The sequence below is a fragment of the Ictalurus punctatus genome, chromosome 12 (genome assembly GCF_001660625.3).
Source record: "Ictalurus punctatus breed USDA103 chromosome 12, Coco_2.0, whole genome shotgun sequence".
Lineage (NCBI taxonomy): Eukaryota > Metazoa > Chordata > Actinopteri > Siluriformes > Ictaluridae > Ictalurus > Ictalurus punctatus.
Genome location: NC_030427.2, coordinates 33066516 through 33081210, shown reverse-complemented (window position 1 = coordinate 33081210; position 14695 = coordinate 33066516). Strand labels below are relative to the sequence as shown.

At 36.6% G+C, this 14695-nt stretch overlaps 3 protein-coding genes across 5 annotated transcripts in view; 2 read left to right on the top strand and 1 right to left on the bottom strand.

The window, feature by feature from the left end:
- Window positions 1–3229, top strand: part of LOC108272489 (TRIO and F-actin-binding protein) — a 29652-nt gene extending 26423 nt beyond the window's left edge. For 2 of the 3 annotated variants that reach the window (XM_053684139.1, XM_053684138.1), the window contains exons 16-17: window positions 667–753; window positions 888–3229. In XM_053684139.1, coding sequence (XP_053540114.1) covers window positions 667–753; window positions 888–1043 — 243 coding nt within the window. In that variant the 3' untranslated portion in view covers window positions 1044–3229. The remainder of the gene's footprint in view (window positions 1–666; window positions 754–887) is intronic. The other variant, XM_017480922.3, reaches the window with a different exon arrangement.
- A 394-nt stretch (window positions 3230–3623) lies between these two features.
- ndufa6 (NADH:ubiquinone oxidoreductase subunit A6) lies at window positions 3624–8916 on the top strand. The gene is made up of 3 exons (XM_053684141.1): window positions 3624–3798; window positions 8472–8587; window positions 8717–8916. Exons 1-3 carry the CDS (start codon window positions 3663–3665, stop codon window positions 8846–8848), a joined length of 384 nt encoding a protein of 127 aa, XP_053540116.1. The 5' UTR covers window positions 3624–3662; the 3' UTR covers window positions 8849–8916.
- A 1266-nt stretch (window positions 8917–10182) lies between these two features.
- Window positions 10183–11853, bottom strand: smdt1b (single-pass membrane protein with aspartate-rich tail 1b). The gene is made up of 3 exons (XM_053684142.1): window positions 11673–11853; window positions 10511–10660; window positions 10183–10398 (listed from the first exon to the last, which is right to left on the bottom strand). The coding sequence occupies exons 1-2, from the start codon at window positions 11826–11828 to the stop codon at window positions 10523–10525; spliced, it is 294 nt and encodes a 97-aa protein (XP_053540117.1). The 5' UTR covers window positions 11829–11853; the 3' UTR covers window positions 10183–10398; window positions 10511–10522.
- Between the last annotated feature and the right edge of the window lie 2842 nt (window positions 11854–14695).

Here is a 14695-nt window from a genome sequence, read left to right as displayed (position 1 = left end):
TTCTTCTAAACCTCCAAAAACATCTCGGGTGATATTGACAGTGTTACAGTTAGACCTTCTACAAATGTTGTCAGGTTTGTTTGGACCCCATATGAGGTGACTCACGCAAACCGCTGTGTAACAGCTCCGTGACCTCTCCATGACCTCTCCTGACTGTAACCTTACTCAGACTGCGAGAAACTGAAACCCTGGGTCATGATTTCATAACCTGACACTTACATTACTGTCGTTCCCTGTTCTTTGCAGTTTCTGGTAGAACTTTAGATACACAGCTACATATTCAATTGAGTTACTGATTCATACCAAACTGATTATTTATCAAATCTGCGCTTTACCTCCGTATACAGAATCAGAATGTAAAGATAGCAGAGCGGCATGTGTTCATATCTCATTAACCACTGAGTGGAGTTTCAGCTTTGTTTATGTTTTTATTCTTCGCACTGTTACTGAGCTGCAGTTTATGTTCTTACTAGGGATCATACAGCGATCTCAGATCCCAAATGGCTTCCTGCTCACTACAGGTGCTCACCACGTAAGACCTACACGGTGCACTGGATACTGGAGTCCAAGTTCAGCTACAGAAACGGAGCAAGATTTAAGGGTGTAGAATGGCATGGCTTTGCTGGGGTGCCAATATTTTACTATTGTTTGTGTGTGTGTTTTCAGGTGCTGCTGAGAGTGAAGCACAATGAGCTGGAGTACTTGCACAAAGAGATCATGTGCTTAAGGAACGAAGTGCAGTTTCTCACCACGGTACACTGTGTGTGTGTGTGTGTGTGTGTGTGTGTGTGATTCATGTGTCATATTGCATTAGCATACGATTATATATTTAATATTCTCACAAAGTGTGCGTGTGTGTGTGTGTGTGTGTGTGTGTGTGTGTGTAGGAGAAGCAGAGTGTGTGTGTGCAGTATCAGAATGTGTGTGAGGAGCTGAAGGTGTTGAAGGAGAGAAGTGAAGGAGAGGTTCAGACACTTCAAGAACATCTGAGACTCACCATCGCCGCCCTGCAGGAGGAGCGGGGACTGCACAACAGCATCTAACACACACATATACACACACACACACACACACACACACACACAGGTACTGAACACACACATGTAATTTACGCTATACCTGACAATTTTCAGAAAAAAGTTCTGAATCCTTATATAACTGTATAAAACGCTTGTGTGTGTATTTCAGCATCAGCCAATCAGGAGCAGAGATCTGGGTCAGCTGACTGGTTATGATACACTGGATGACTTAAATCTGCACCTGCACTTTTTTAAGTGTGTGTGTGTGTGAGTCTCACCATCATGAATCTAAAAACGAATGATATATTTTCTCTCTGGGACCACACACACACACAGATGTGGGAGTTCAGGACTTGTCACAAACCACACACCCTGCTCTCTACAGGGACACTCACTGGGTGGATATGAGCAAGTAAAGTATAGGGTGGAGCGATCAACTCTCTCTCACTCACACACACACACACACACACACACACAGAGGAGATGGAATGTTCAAAGACAGTGAAGTTCTAGAATATTTCTGATCCCAGGAACCCAGAAGAGTTATGGAGTGTTCAGTCAGAGTTCGAGAGTGGTCAAGATGGAAGGGTTCTAGACCTGCAGTCCAGATATATCTGAAAGGCTTGGGGACTGCTTGAAGTAGGCAGAGGTCTTGAATGCTAAACCTGGAAGGGTTCTAGAATGCACATCCAGCAAGGGTTGTGGCTCCCTCAAAGAGTTCTAAAATTTTAAACCTGGAAAGGTTGTAGAGTGATCGAAGGTTTCTAGACCCTCATTCTGAAAGGGTTCTAGAATACACAACCAGAAAAGGGTGGTGGACTGCCCAACTAGGCAGAGGTCTTGGATGTTAACCTGGAACGGTTCTAGAGTTCTTGACTGGAAAAGGTTATGGAATACGCAACCAGGAAGGGTGTAGACTGCTCAAATATTTAAGGGTTCAAGAATGTTAAAAAATGTTGTCGACTTCTCAACCTTTACAAGTTAAGAGTTCTGTGTAAGTGTTAAACCAGGAAGTATTGAGGATGAAGAGTTCCAGAATATTCCACCAATACGACGTGTAGACTTGATTAACCAGGCAATGTGTTTTAACGTTCTTAGGCTGTATGGGTTCTAGAATAACACAATCGGGAAGGACTGTGGGCTGCACAGCTAAATAGACTTCTGCAATCTTAAACAATGCTGGAAGGGTTCCAGGGGGCTCTGGATGGAGAGGTTCTAAACTACACATCCAGGGAGGGTTGAAGCCTGCCCATCTAAGTAGAGTTCTACAATGTTAAACCCGAATGGGTTCTAGACTGTTCAAGCTGGAAGGGTTCTGGAATATTCCACCTGCAAAGGCTGCTGCCTGCTCAACCGAGTTCTACAAGGTTTCTGAAAAGTCAGGACTCATTGGGAGTATGTTGAGTAAAATCCACAGAAATGTGAGACAGCGGTTGGGGAAAGACTTGGAGGTATAAGGGTGAACATCTAGAGCATGTGCTGTAAATAATAAACACAAAATTAAAACTATATGAAGTTTTAGTTCCTAGAGAACTCAATCAGGAAGGCACTGGTCCTGTAACCTAGACTTGTACACTGCTTGAACTGGAAGGGTTCTAGAATAATCCACATGTAAACCGCTCTAGCATTCAGCCATCTAGAATATTTAGTGTCGCATTAATACTCAATCTGAACACAGTGAAATGTTACAGTTTTAGGTAAAGGTGTTTTTATTGCTCTTGTTTACAGTTATAACAGCTTCATCAGCTACTGCGTAAAGGAAACTGTCGTCTTATCATAGCAGTGCATGCTGGGTAAGGCTGATGATGTAATAAAACACACTCGTCCCAGAGAAGGTGTTGGTGTTAGGATCGGTGTTGGGATAAAGGCCCGGGGGAGTGAGCAGTGCACATAGGGTGCATTAGAGAAGTGTAGTATAATATGGAGAGAGGTGTGTAATGTTAGCTGATGTGGGATCAGTGTGTTCTGTACACACACACACACACACACACACACTGAGTTACGATGGAGGAGCTGATGTGCAGACCTGCAGTGCCACAGAGAAAACACACCAAAACATTGCTTCAATGAGCCAAAGTTACTTTATGTTCTTTTTGTAAGATAAAATGACACTTTGTCTTTATGAAAATGTTTTTTATTTAAAGCAGCATCTGTAAAATAATGTTTAAATGTCCCATAGTCAATATCAATAAAGTGAGCATTGTGTTTTACTTCACAGTCTCTAGTCTTCGTTGTGCATTGTGTTAAATAGGTAGGGTGTGTCCTGTATATCTGTTTATCTATCTATATCTATAACTTTTATTTAGCTTACAATTGTATGTTTATATTCTAAATACAATTTCATAGTAAATAAATGTTGTTATACAAAATCTAGCCAAGTCTCTTATACCAACGTAGACAAGAGACAAAAATACAGGTATTTAGTTTTCATGTCGTTATTTTTATTAAGTATAATCAGTTCAAAATGTAAAAAATAAAAATACTGAAGATAAAAGTGTACAGTAGAGCAGAATCAGTCTGTTTCCGGTCGCTGTGTTGTGCACTTCCGGTCTATAGGTGGCAACACTACGCTCATGCCCAGCTGTTTTACAGGCGGAAGTGCACACCGGAAGTGAGGCAGGTTGTGGTTGTTGGAGAGTAAACATGGCGTCCTCTGCTGCTACCCGGACTGCCGGAGCTGTGCGGGCGGTGAAGCCGCTCCTAAGCCGCGATATGGACGAGGCCAAGCGGCGTGTGAGGGAGCTGTACCGGGCCTGGTACCGGGAAGTACCGAATACCGGTAACACCGTCCGGACCCTTATAATATTTATTATTAAAAAACACCGGGTCAAGGTCGACTCTCAGAGATATGCTAAGCTAACTGTGTTAGCACCTGCTGTCAGTCAGGGCTATATAAAGGGAGTCAGACAGCATGTAGATTATAATAATAAAATAATATACCCTAACCCTGCAGTGTTTTATATAAATAATAAAATATACCCTAACCCTGCAGTGTTTTATATAAATAATAATAATAAAATATACCCTAACCCTGCAGTGTTTTATATAAATAATAATAATAATAAAATATACCCTAACCCTGCAGTGTTTTATATAAATAATAATAATAATAATAAAATATACCCTAACCCTGCAGTGTTTTATATAAATAATAAAATATACCCTAACCCTGCAGTGTTTTATATAAATAATAATAATAATAATAATAATAATAATAATAATAAAATATACCCTAACCCTGCAGTGTTTTATATAAATAATAAAATATACCCTAACCCTGCAGTGTTTTATATAAATAATAATAATAAAATATACCCTAACCCTGCAGTGTTTTATATAAATAATAATAATAATAATAAAATATACCCTAACCCTGCAGTGTTTTATATAAATAATAAAATATACCCTAACCCTGCAGTGTTTTATATAAATAATAATAATAATAATAATAATAATAATAATAATAATAATAATAAAATATACCCTAACCCTGCAGTGTTTTATATAAATAATAAAATATACCCTAACCCTGCAGTGTTTTATATAAATAATAATAATAAAATATACCCTAACCCTGCAGTGTTTTATATAAATAATAATAATAATAATAAAATATACCCTAACCCTGCAGTGTTTTATATAAATAATAATAATAAAATATACCCTAACCCTGCAGTGTTTTATATAAATAATAATAATAATAATAATAAAATATACCCTAACCCTGCAGTGTTTTATATAAATAATAATAATAATAATAAAATATACCCTAACCCTGCAGTGTTTTATATAAATAATAATAATAATAATAAAATATACCCTAACCCTGCAGTGTTTTATATAAATAATAATAATAAAATATACCCTAACCCTGCAGTGTTTTATATAAATAATAATAATAATAATAAAATATACCCTAACCCTGCAGTGTTTTATATAAATAATAATAATAAAATATACCCTAACCCTGCAGTGTTTTATATAAATAATAAAATATACCCTAACCCTGCAGTGTTTTATATAAATAATAATAATAATAATAAAATATACCCTAACCCTGCAGTGTTTTATATAAATAATAAAATATACCCTAACCCTGCAGTGTTTTATATAAATAATAATAATAATAATAAAATATACCCTAACCCTGCAGTGTTTTATATAAATAATAAAATATACCCTAACCCTGCAGTGTTTTATATAAATAATAATAATAAAATATACCCTAACCCTGCAGTGTTTTATATAAATAATAATAATAATAATAAAATATACCCTAACCCTGCAGTGTTTTATATAAATAATAATAATAATAATAAAATATACCCTAACCCTGCAGTGTTTTATATAAATAATAATAATAATAATAAAATATACCCTAACCCTGCAGTGTTTTATATAAATAATAATAATAATAATAATAAAATATACCCTAACCCTGCAGTGTTTTATATAAATAATAATAATAATAATAAAATATACCCTAACCCTGCAGTGTTTTATATAAATAATAATAATAATAATAATAAAATATACCCTAACCCTGCAGTGTTTTATATAAATAATAATAATAATAATAATAAAATATACCCTAACCCTGCAGTGTTTTATATAAATAATAATAATAATAAAATATACCCTAACCCTGCAGTGTTTTATATAAATAATAATAATAATAAAATATACCCTAACCCTGCAGTGTTTTATATAAATAATAATAATAATAATAATAAAATATACCCTAACCCTGCAGTGTTTTATATAAATAATAATAATAATAATAAAATATACCCTAACCCTGCAGTGTTTTATATAAATAATAATAATAATAATAAAATATACCCTAACCCTGCAGTGTTTTATATAAATAATAATAATAATAATAAAATATACCCTAACCCTGCAGTGTTTTATATAAATAATAAAATATACCCTAACCCTGCAGTGTTTTATATAAATAATAATAATAATAATAAAATATACCCTAACCCTGCAGTGTTTTATATAAATAATAATAATAATAATAAAATATACCCTAACCCTGCAGTGTTTTATATAAATAATAATAATAATAAAATATACCCTAACCCTGCAGTGTTTTATATAAATAATAATAATAATAATAATAAAATATACCCTAACCCTGCAGTGTTTTATATAAATAATAATAATAATAATAAAATATACCCTAACCCTGCAGTGTTTTATATAAATAATAATAATAATAATAAAATATACCCTAACCCTGCAGTGTTTTATATAAATAATAATAATAATAATAAAATATACCCTAACCCTGCAGTGTTTTATATAAATAATAATAATAATAATAATAAAATATACCCTAACCCTGCAGTGTTTTATATAAATAATAATAATAATAATAAAATATACCCTAACCCTGCAGTGTTTTATATAAATAATAATAATAATAATAATAAAATATACCCTAACCCTGCAGTGTTTTATATAAATAATAATAATAATAATAATAAAATATACCCTAACCCTGCAGTGTTTTATATAAATAATAATAATAATAAAATATACCCTAACCCTGCAGTGTTTTATATAAATAATAATAATAATAAAATATACCCTAACCCTGCAGTGTTTTATATAAATAATAATAATAATAATAATAAAATATACCCTAACCCTGCAGTGTTTTATATAAATAATAAAATATACCCTAACCCTGCAGTGTTTTATATAAATAATAATAATAATAATAAAATATACCCTAACCCTGCAGTGTTTTATATAAATAATAATAAAATATACCCTAACCCTGCAGTGTTTTATATAAATAATAATAATAATAAAATATACCCTAACCCTGCAGTGTTTTATATAAATAATAATAATAATAAAATATACCCTAACCCTGCAGTGTTTTATATAAATAATAATAATAATAATAATAAAATATACCCTAACCCTGCAGTGTTTTATATAAATAATAAAATATACCCTAACCCTGCAGTGTTTTATATAAATAATAATAATAATAATAAAATATACCCTAACCCTGCAGTGTTTTATATAAATAATAATAATAATAAAATATACCCTAACCCTGCAGTGTTTTATATAAATAATAATAATAAAATATACCCTAACCCTGCAGTGTTTTATATAAATAATAATAATAATAATAAAATATACCCTAACCCTGCAGTGTTTTATATAAATAATAATAATAATAATAAAATATACCCTAACCCTGCAGTGTTTTATATAAATAATAATAATAATAATAATAAAATATACCCTAACCCTGCAGTGTTTTATATAAATAATAATAATAATAATAATAAAATATACCCTAACCCTGCAGTGTTTTATATAAATAATAATAATAATAATAAAATATACCCTAACCCTGCAGTGTTTTATATAAATAATAATAATAATAATAAAATATACCCTAACCCTGCAGTGTTTTATATAAATAATAATAATAATAAAATATACCCTAACCCTGCAGTGTTTTATATAAATAATAATAATAATAATAATAATAATAATAAAATATACCCTAACCCTGCAGTGTTTTATATAAATAATAATAATAATAATAAAATATACCCTAACCCTGCAGTGTTTTATATAAATAATAATAATAATAAAATATACCCTAACCCTGCAGTGTTTTATATAAATAAAATAAATAAATAAATAAAAATAACACCTAGGCATGTAGGGTGTGTGTGTCTGTCTGTGTCTCTCTCACTCTATCTGTCTGTCTGTCTGTGTGTCTCACTCTTTCTCTCTGTCTCTCTCTCCTCCCACACACTAACACACTGCTGATTCTTCTCAGTGTTGTATTTTACTCTGTGTGTGTGTGTGTGTGTGTGTGTGTGTGTGTGTGTGTGTGTGTGTGTGTTACTCACGCACAGCTTACAGAGGTGTTGTTGTTGTTGAATAAATAAGGAATAACACATTCAGTGGTGTGTATTTATAAGGAAATGATCAGTGACTGCGTGGTGTGATGAAGCGGAGTTACTGTTACCAGCTCAAACTTTATTATTTTCCTGTAAAAGCACGAGTGTTTTATTCCTCTTACACCGCAGCGGTTTTAAAAATCTCTTAAAGAACGATGGCGTGAACTCCTCCGTCCTGAAGACTTAAAGCTACAGCTTTACCTCTGACACAGGAGACTCCTTCCATAAATATTACATGAACACAAACATCGTACAGAAAACGTTTTTAAAAAACAGTTCACTATCAGTGGAGCGTGCGCTGTACACGTCCCTGTGAATGAGCCGTTACTATGGAAACGATAATGTCTTAGAACGAGAGCATTAACATACACCTGCACTACTGCCAGAGCCACTGTTCTAGAGAACTAATCACCGCCTTCTCACCAGTCACAGTCCAGAACTCAGCAGCAGGGTGGTGTAAATTGTTGTTGAACCCTCCGTGTGTGTGTGTGTGTGTGTGTTTCAGTGGCGACGTTTCAGCTGGACATCACAGCACGTCAGGGCCGAGACAAAGTGAGAGAGCTGTTCGATAAGAACAAACATATCCGTGACCCTCGCGTCATCGACATGCTCATCATCAAGGTAACACTGTGTGTGTGTGTGTGTGTGTGTGTGTGTGTGTGTGTGTGTGTGTGTGTGTGTGTGGTTATCATGTAACTGAACCTGTAGCTTATTTTCAGATCTGGTGTGTGTGTGTGTGTGTGTCCTCAGAGTAAGATGGAGCTGCAGGAGACCATTAACGTGTGGAAACAGAAGACACACATCATGCGCTACTTCCATGAGTCGGAGACACCGCGCCCCACCGACTTCCTGTCCAAGTTTTATGATGGACACACCCCCTGACCTCTCTCTGACCTTTCACCTTATTATCTTCTCTGATGCTGAACTGTAAATACACTGCGTTACTCTCACACACTGTGTCTGTCTGACTGATTTCTCCTGTGTGTGTGTGTGTGTGTGTGTGTGTGTGTGTGTGTGTGTGTGTGAGATCATTGACCAGTGAAAGATCCTGCGTTCTGACCCCCCCCCCCCCCCCCCCAGGCCGTTGGGTTCTACTGCAGAGATAGAAGCAGATTCTACATCACGCTACGAAAAACTTACCACTAATGTCCTGAACACAGCATTCCAGACTACTGAGTGGTTTTTCTCTCCAAAAACTAAAGGATTGTCACAACAAATACTGACTTTGTTTAGTTCATTACTGTTTACTGCTCTGTATGACTTTTTTTCTTTTTCTGTTATTCCATAGTGTGTGTTTTTAAGCCTATTTCGGGTTGAAGTGGGAGTTGCCAGCCACAGAATAAAAACACAGGCAGAATTCTATTCCTGAAAATAATTAGTGGAGATGTGACTGAGCAGGGAATGGGCGGAGTTAGAAATGTCCCACAGCCAGCACTAGAGGGCCTCAGAGACATTTGTATATACAGTCACTGGTTTTACACACGTACACAAACACACTGATTAAAAACTCCTCAAAAGTGGACAAGTTTAAACTTTCATTTTAAGTGATCCAAAACTCAGTGATGATGTGGACAAGAGGCAAAATAAAACATTATATATATAAAACACACATACATACATACATACACACACACCCACAGACATGTGGATGGAGCCTTAAGACTCAGACTGCTCACTAATGATAAATGGTCTGCACTAATACAGCGCTTTTATCCAAAATGCTTTACCCTGTCTCTCATTCACCCATTCACACACACACTCACACACCAACGGTAGCAGAGCTGCCATGCAAGGCGCTAACTTGCCATCAGGAGCAACTTGGGGTTCAGTCTTTCCCAAGGACACTTCGGCATGTGGAGTCACTTGGGCCAGAAATTGAACCGCTCTACCACCTGAGCCACAGCCGCACTACTACTATTATAGTAAACAAAAATAACGTGTAGTGACCATAAAGAGCTCATTAAAATCCAACACTGTGCAGATGTGACATAATCTGACGTATTTCAGGCTCCTGAATGTAAATAAGGTCCCATTTTAGCTAAATGTAGCTACAACCTTCAGCGCCCCCTAGTGCTGCATATAATTTTACACTCTGATAAAAGTTTAGTCTCGTAGCTCATGTCCAGGTAGTGTGATATTAACTGAGTCTCATCATCAGTAAATCATACTTACATTACTCAATACCATACAAACACACACACACACACACACACAAGTCGGGTTTCCTCCAGTGTTTTGGTTTATTATTATTTATACAGTGCATGCAGGAGGAGCTGTTCAGGTTTCACACACAGCTCTGTAAACACAAACACACACACACACACACACACACACACACACACACACACACTACAGTGTTAGAGATGAACCGGACATGCCATGGGATCTGAAATGTTCTCCGACGTCCAGGAAGAGTACGCAGACTTACACATCTACACACACACACACACACACACAGAGAGAGAGAGGTTAATAATAATAATAATAAATTTCAGTACTATAAATATTTGCAGGTGATTCAGTGTGTGTGGTGTATGATACCACCTGTGTGTGTGTTTAATCATCATCATCATCATCCTCAGGGACGAAGATGTCGTGCTCCTCCAGCAGAGCAGCAAAGTTTTTACTGATCAGAGTACCGATGTACAGGAAGGGGATCACCACCACAGAGATCCTTAACATGCCAAATGCCGTCTGGGATGAACACACACACACACACACACACACACACATTATCATCATCATCATCAGTACCATTCAGATTCAGATGTGTGATTGTAACTGATGTAGCGTGTGTGTGTGTGTGTGTGTGTGTGTGTGTGTGTGCTACAAACACCTCATTTTAACACACACAGATGGTTTTGATCTGTATTATAAGTGTGTGTAGTCGTGGGCGTGTCCACACTTCATTACTAACATGTCTGTAGTGTGTACCTGCACTAGGAACTTCCTAAAGCGCTCTTCTCTGTCACACCCTTTAACACCTCGTCTATATATAACTTCTGATAAAGAGATACGAGCGAGCGCTTCCTGCAGTCTCTTTATACTGAAGAACAATCCCTAAACCTCTTTTCACACAGGATATAATGCAATCTTTACCCAGTCTGGGATTAATTACATCACACACCTGCACATGGAGAACTAATCCCACCTGAACAGGGCTGTGCTCTGAGAAGAACAGAGAAGTACACCTGAGAAGAGGTGGTGCTCTACTGATTCTTTACAGCTAATAATGACTGCTATTCATGCTTTTCACTGTACACACACACAGTGAATAATAAAGAGATCATTTAGATAACCCTGCACCGATTTTACCCTGAAACTGTGTTTCAGTACTAAAAATGGAAGCTCTTATCCCAGTGTCTGTTTGTGAACAACACATCTCCCTCATCCTCTTCCATTTCATTCTCCATTTTTTATGTATTTGTCTGATTCTTCCCTTCCGCATTCCTGCCTCACACACACTGCGCGTGGCATTCATCAGCAGGACTTAAGTACAGCCGTAATGAGATGCTGCGATCTGATTGGTCCACACGACACCTGCACTTCGCGTGAAGACGTCTGCTAGCCAATCCGAGCGCAGGAGGCGGGAGTTTGCCATAATACAGGTAGGATTTAACAATACCGTTACACTCCATTTTCCGCTACAGCTGTCAAAACAAGACAGGTTCAGCGGCTAATAATGGCGGCTTTGTCCCGCGCTTACCTTCTTGGGTTTGGGCAGAATGGCGCCGCTGGAGGTGCACACAGCGGTCCGGCACTGTGTCCGCCCCGTTCCCGAGCTCTCACACACCGCTGTCCGCGGAAACACACCGATATTACGAGACAGTCTCGCAAACCGACACCACAGCGGAGACGCCATTTTACCTCAGCGCAGAGCTGCGGGTTGCCAGATCGGGAAGATTTCCTGTTTAACGGACGACAAGCCTTGTTGTGTACACATTATACACATGGAGAAATTTGAAAGATAAATATTAGTAGTAAATCTAAAAATGATTTAAGAGGAAATAAATGTGTTGCTGTTATATATTAAATTCTTCATTTTGTATTTTATGTATTGGTTGCCAGGTTTGCGCCTCTGCTTGAGGAGCACATCTTCGTCCCTGAGGATGATGATGTTTACGCCCCATAACCCAGGATTTCAGAGACACAGTATAATACTCGTTTAAACTCTATATTCATTCATAATGATGACATCATGTAAGAGATTTACATACATTTGATTACGTCTTAAGCAGTATGATTAAGCGATAAGCTATAAGTAAACTGATTAAGCTATAAGCAGTACACTCAGTGATTATCAGCAGTATTCGAATCACTAGACTCCTGTCCGTCCTCATGGATCTTTGAATTCATGACACAGCATGGCAGTGGTTTACTTATTACCTGGTCACATCTGCTTCCTGCTGATTCTTCACTGGAGTTCCACAAGGTGCATTGCTGGGTACTATTCTGTTCTCCCTCTATACCCGCTCTCTCGGCGAGGTCGTGCCCTCTATAACCGCTCTGTCCTCAAGGTTGTATTCTCTATACCCACTCTGTCCTCAAGGTCGTATCTCTATACTCGCAGTCGTTCATTGATGGATTTATTTGAAATTTATTTACAAGTGAAATGATAATTTGCCAAAACCTGTGAGTGGTAGACAAGTTCAAGTGTCGCACTGATGGATAAAATAAACAACAGATAATTCAGGGAGTCAAAGTAAATGTCACACCAACAATAAGTTTTAAAAAATAAAATGAATGTTTTGATTCAATTTTAAATGACCAATGTTAATATTATTAATGTTGAATATTAATAAAATAAAGCAACATATATAGAAATGACTGTTTAATATATAGTATAATTGTTGTGGAGTAAGGGGGTCCTTGTGGATTGTTCAAAATATTCTAGGGTTCCAGAGCTCACAAAACGTTGAGAACCACTGGTCTAGTGTATGAACTTTAGAAAGGTAATATCGTCTCAAATGGAACACATTATTTATTTATTTTTATTAACCGGAAGTATAAGTCGCTTCCGAGTCAGTAGCGCATGACGTCATACGCTCGTAATGCGACGCCGCTAGCATTAGCAGACACCCAGAGTCACTGACAATGACTTTCTTCAGTTTACTGTTCATGTCAACGTTACCTTTTATTCCCTACATGACCTCAGTCTCATCAGACATCAGACAAAGGCGTAATCATCAAGTGACTAAGGAAGAAAGTGTGCAACCTTCAAGTCCTCTAAGGCAGGGGGGCATTTTATATTAAACACCGCAGAGATCAAACTTTATAAAGCGGAGTTTGTGTAGCAGGGAAGCACGACAGTGATGCACGAGCACAAACTCATGTTTATATCCAAAATGCTCCACTGTGTGTAAGGGGCAGGGGAAACTGGTGCGAGTTGCTTAAGAGGTTTAGTTTAATTTAAGTTTATTGTCATTACATGCTGTATTTGTGCTCGCAGTGTAAATTCTGTCGTTTATTATAACGGAAGTGACGTTTTAGTAACGAGGCCGCGTTGCTCCTCACTCGCAGTGGGAGTGCGAGTAAGGTCTGTAATGTCTAATTAAAACACTATGAACAAAAGTAAAATATTCCTAAAAGCAGCAAGTAACAGAAACCACACGGTGCAGTGAAAGGGAGTTTTTATTATTAATTAAGGACTGTAGTTTAATTCAGTGCTATATAACTATATATAACTACATATAACTATATATATATATATATATATATATATATATATATATATATATATATATATATATATATATATATATATATATATATAAAACTTTAAAAAAAAAAAAAAAGAAAAAAAAAAGCACAGAATTAAACCACAGTCCTAAATGAATAATATATATTCTGGTGTGTGTGTGTGTGTGTGTGTGTGTGTGTGTGTGTGTGTGTGTGTGTGTGTGTGTGTGTGTGTGTGTATTGGGTTCTTTTCAGTCTTATATAATTGGACAAACAGTTGTGTAAAGTTTTAGTCTGAAGTTTATATTTGTAACACTCAGTTTGTGGATTTTATTTTAAATAAACAAAAAAATGGTACTGAAAGCCCCCCACCCCATCTGATTAATTGAAGAAATAATCGGCCAACTAAATCGTTAGTTGCTGCCCTGGTCATATCCCCTGAAACCTGCTCTCTTGGCGAGGTTGTATCCTCTATACCAGCTCTCCCTGCAAGGTCATATCTTCTTCACCTGCTCCTTTTGTGAGGTCATATGCTCACATGGGTTTTCATACCACCACTATGTTGATGACACTCAACTCATCCTCTCCACTCCCCCCTCAGTTCCTTCCTCGTCCTGCAGAAATCTCATCATGGATGGCAGCTCATCAGCTGAAATGAAACCCCAGCAAGACTGAGCTGCTGCACATCCCTGGAGATGCATCCCCATGTCAAGATCTTGTGACCTCCCTGGAGAACACTCAGATCACAACATCTAACACCGCACACAACCCTGAGGTCGTTCTGGACAACCAACTCTCCCTCTTGCCTTCCATGCAGGTTTCTCCTGAACAACATCAGGAGGATAATAATATCCACAGAGGCAACTCAGGTCTTGTTCAGTCACTTGTCAACTCAACACAGAACTATCCTCTCTACCGAGAGAATGGCGTGGATTTAATAACATTTTGTGAATCTGTCCAATCTGGCAACACAGATCCTCTTGCAGGTTTACACACACCCTTAGACCACAAGAAGATAATTATCAAAATTATAGATAATTACACACACAC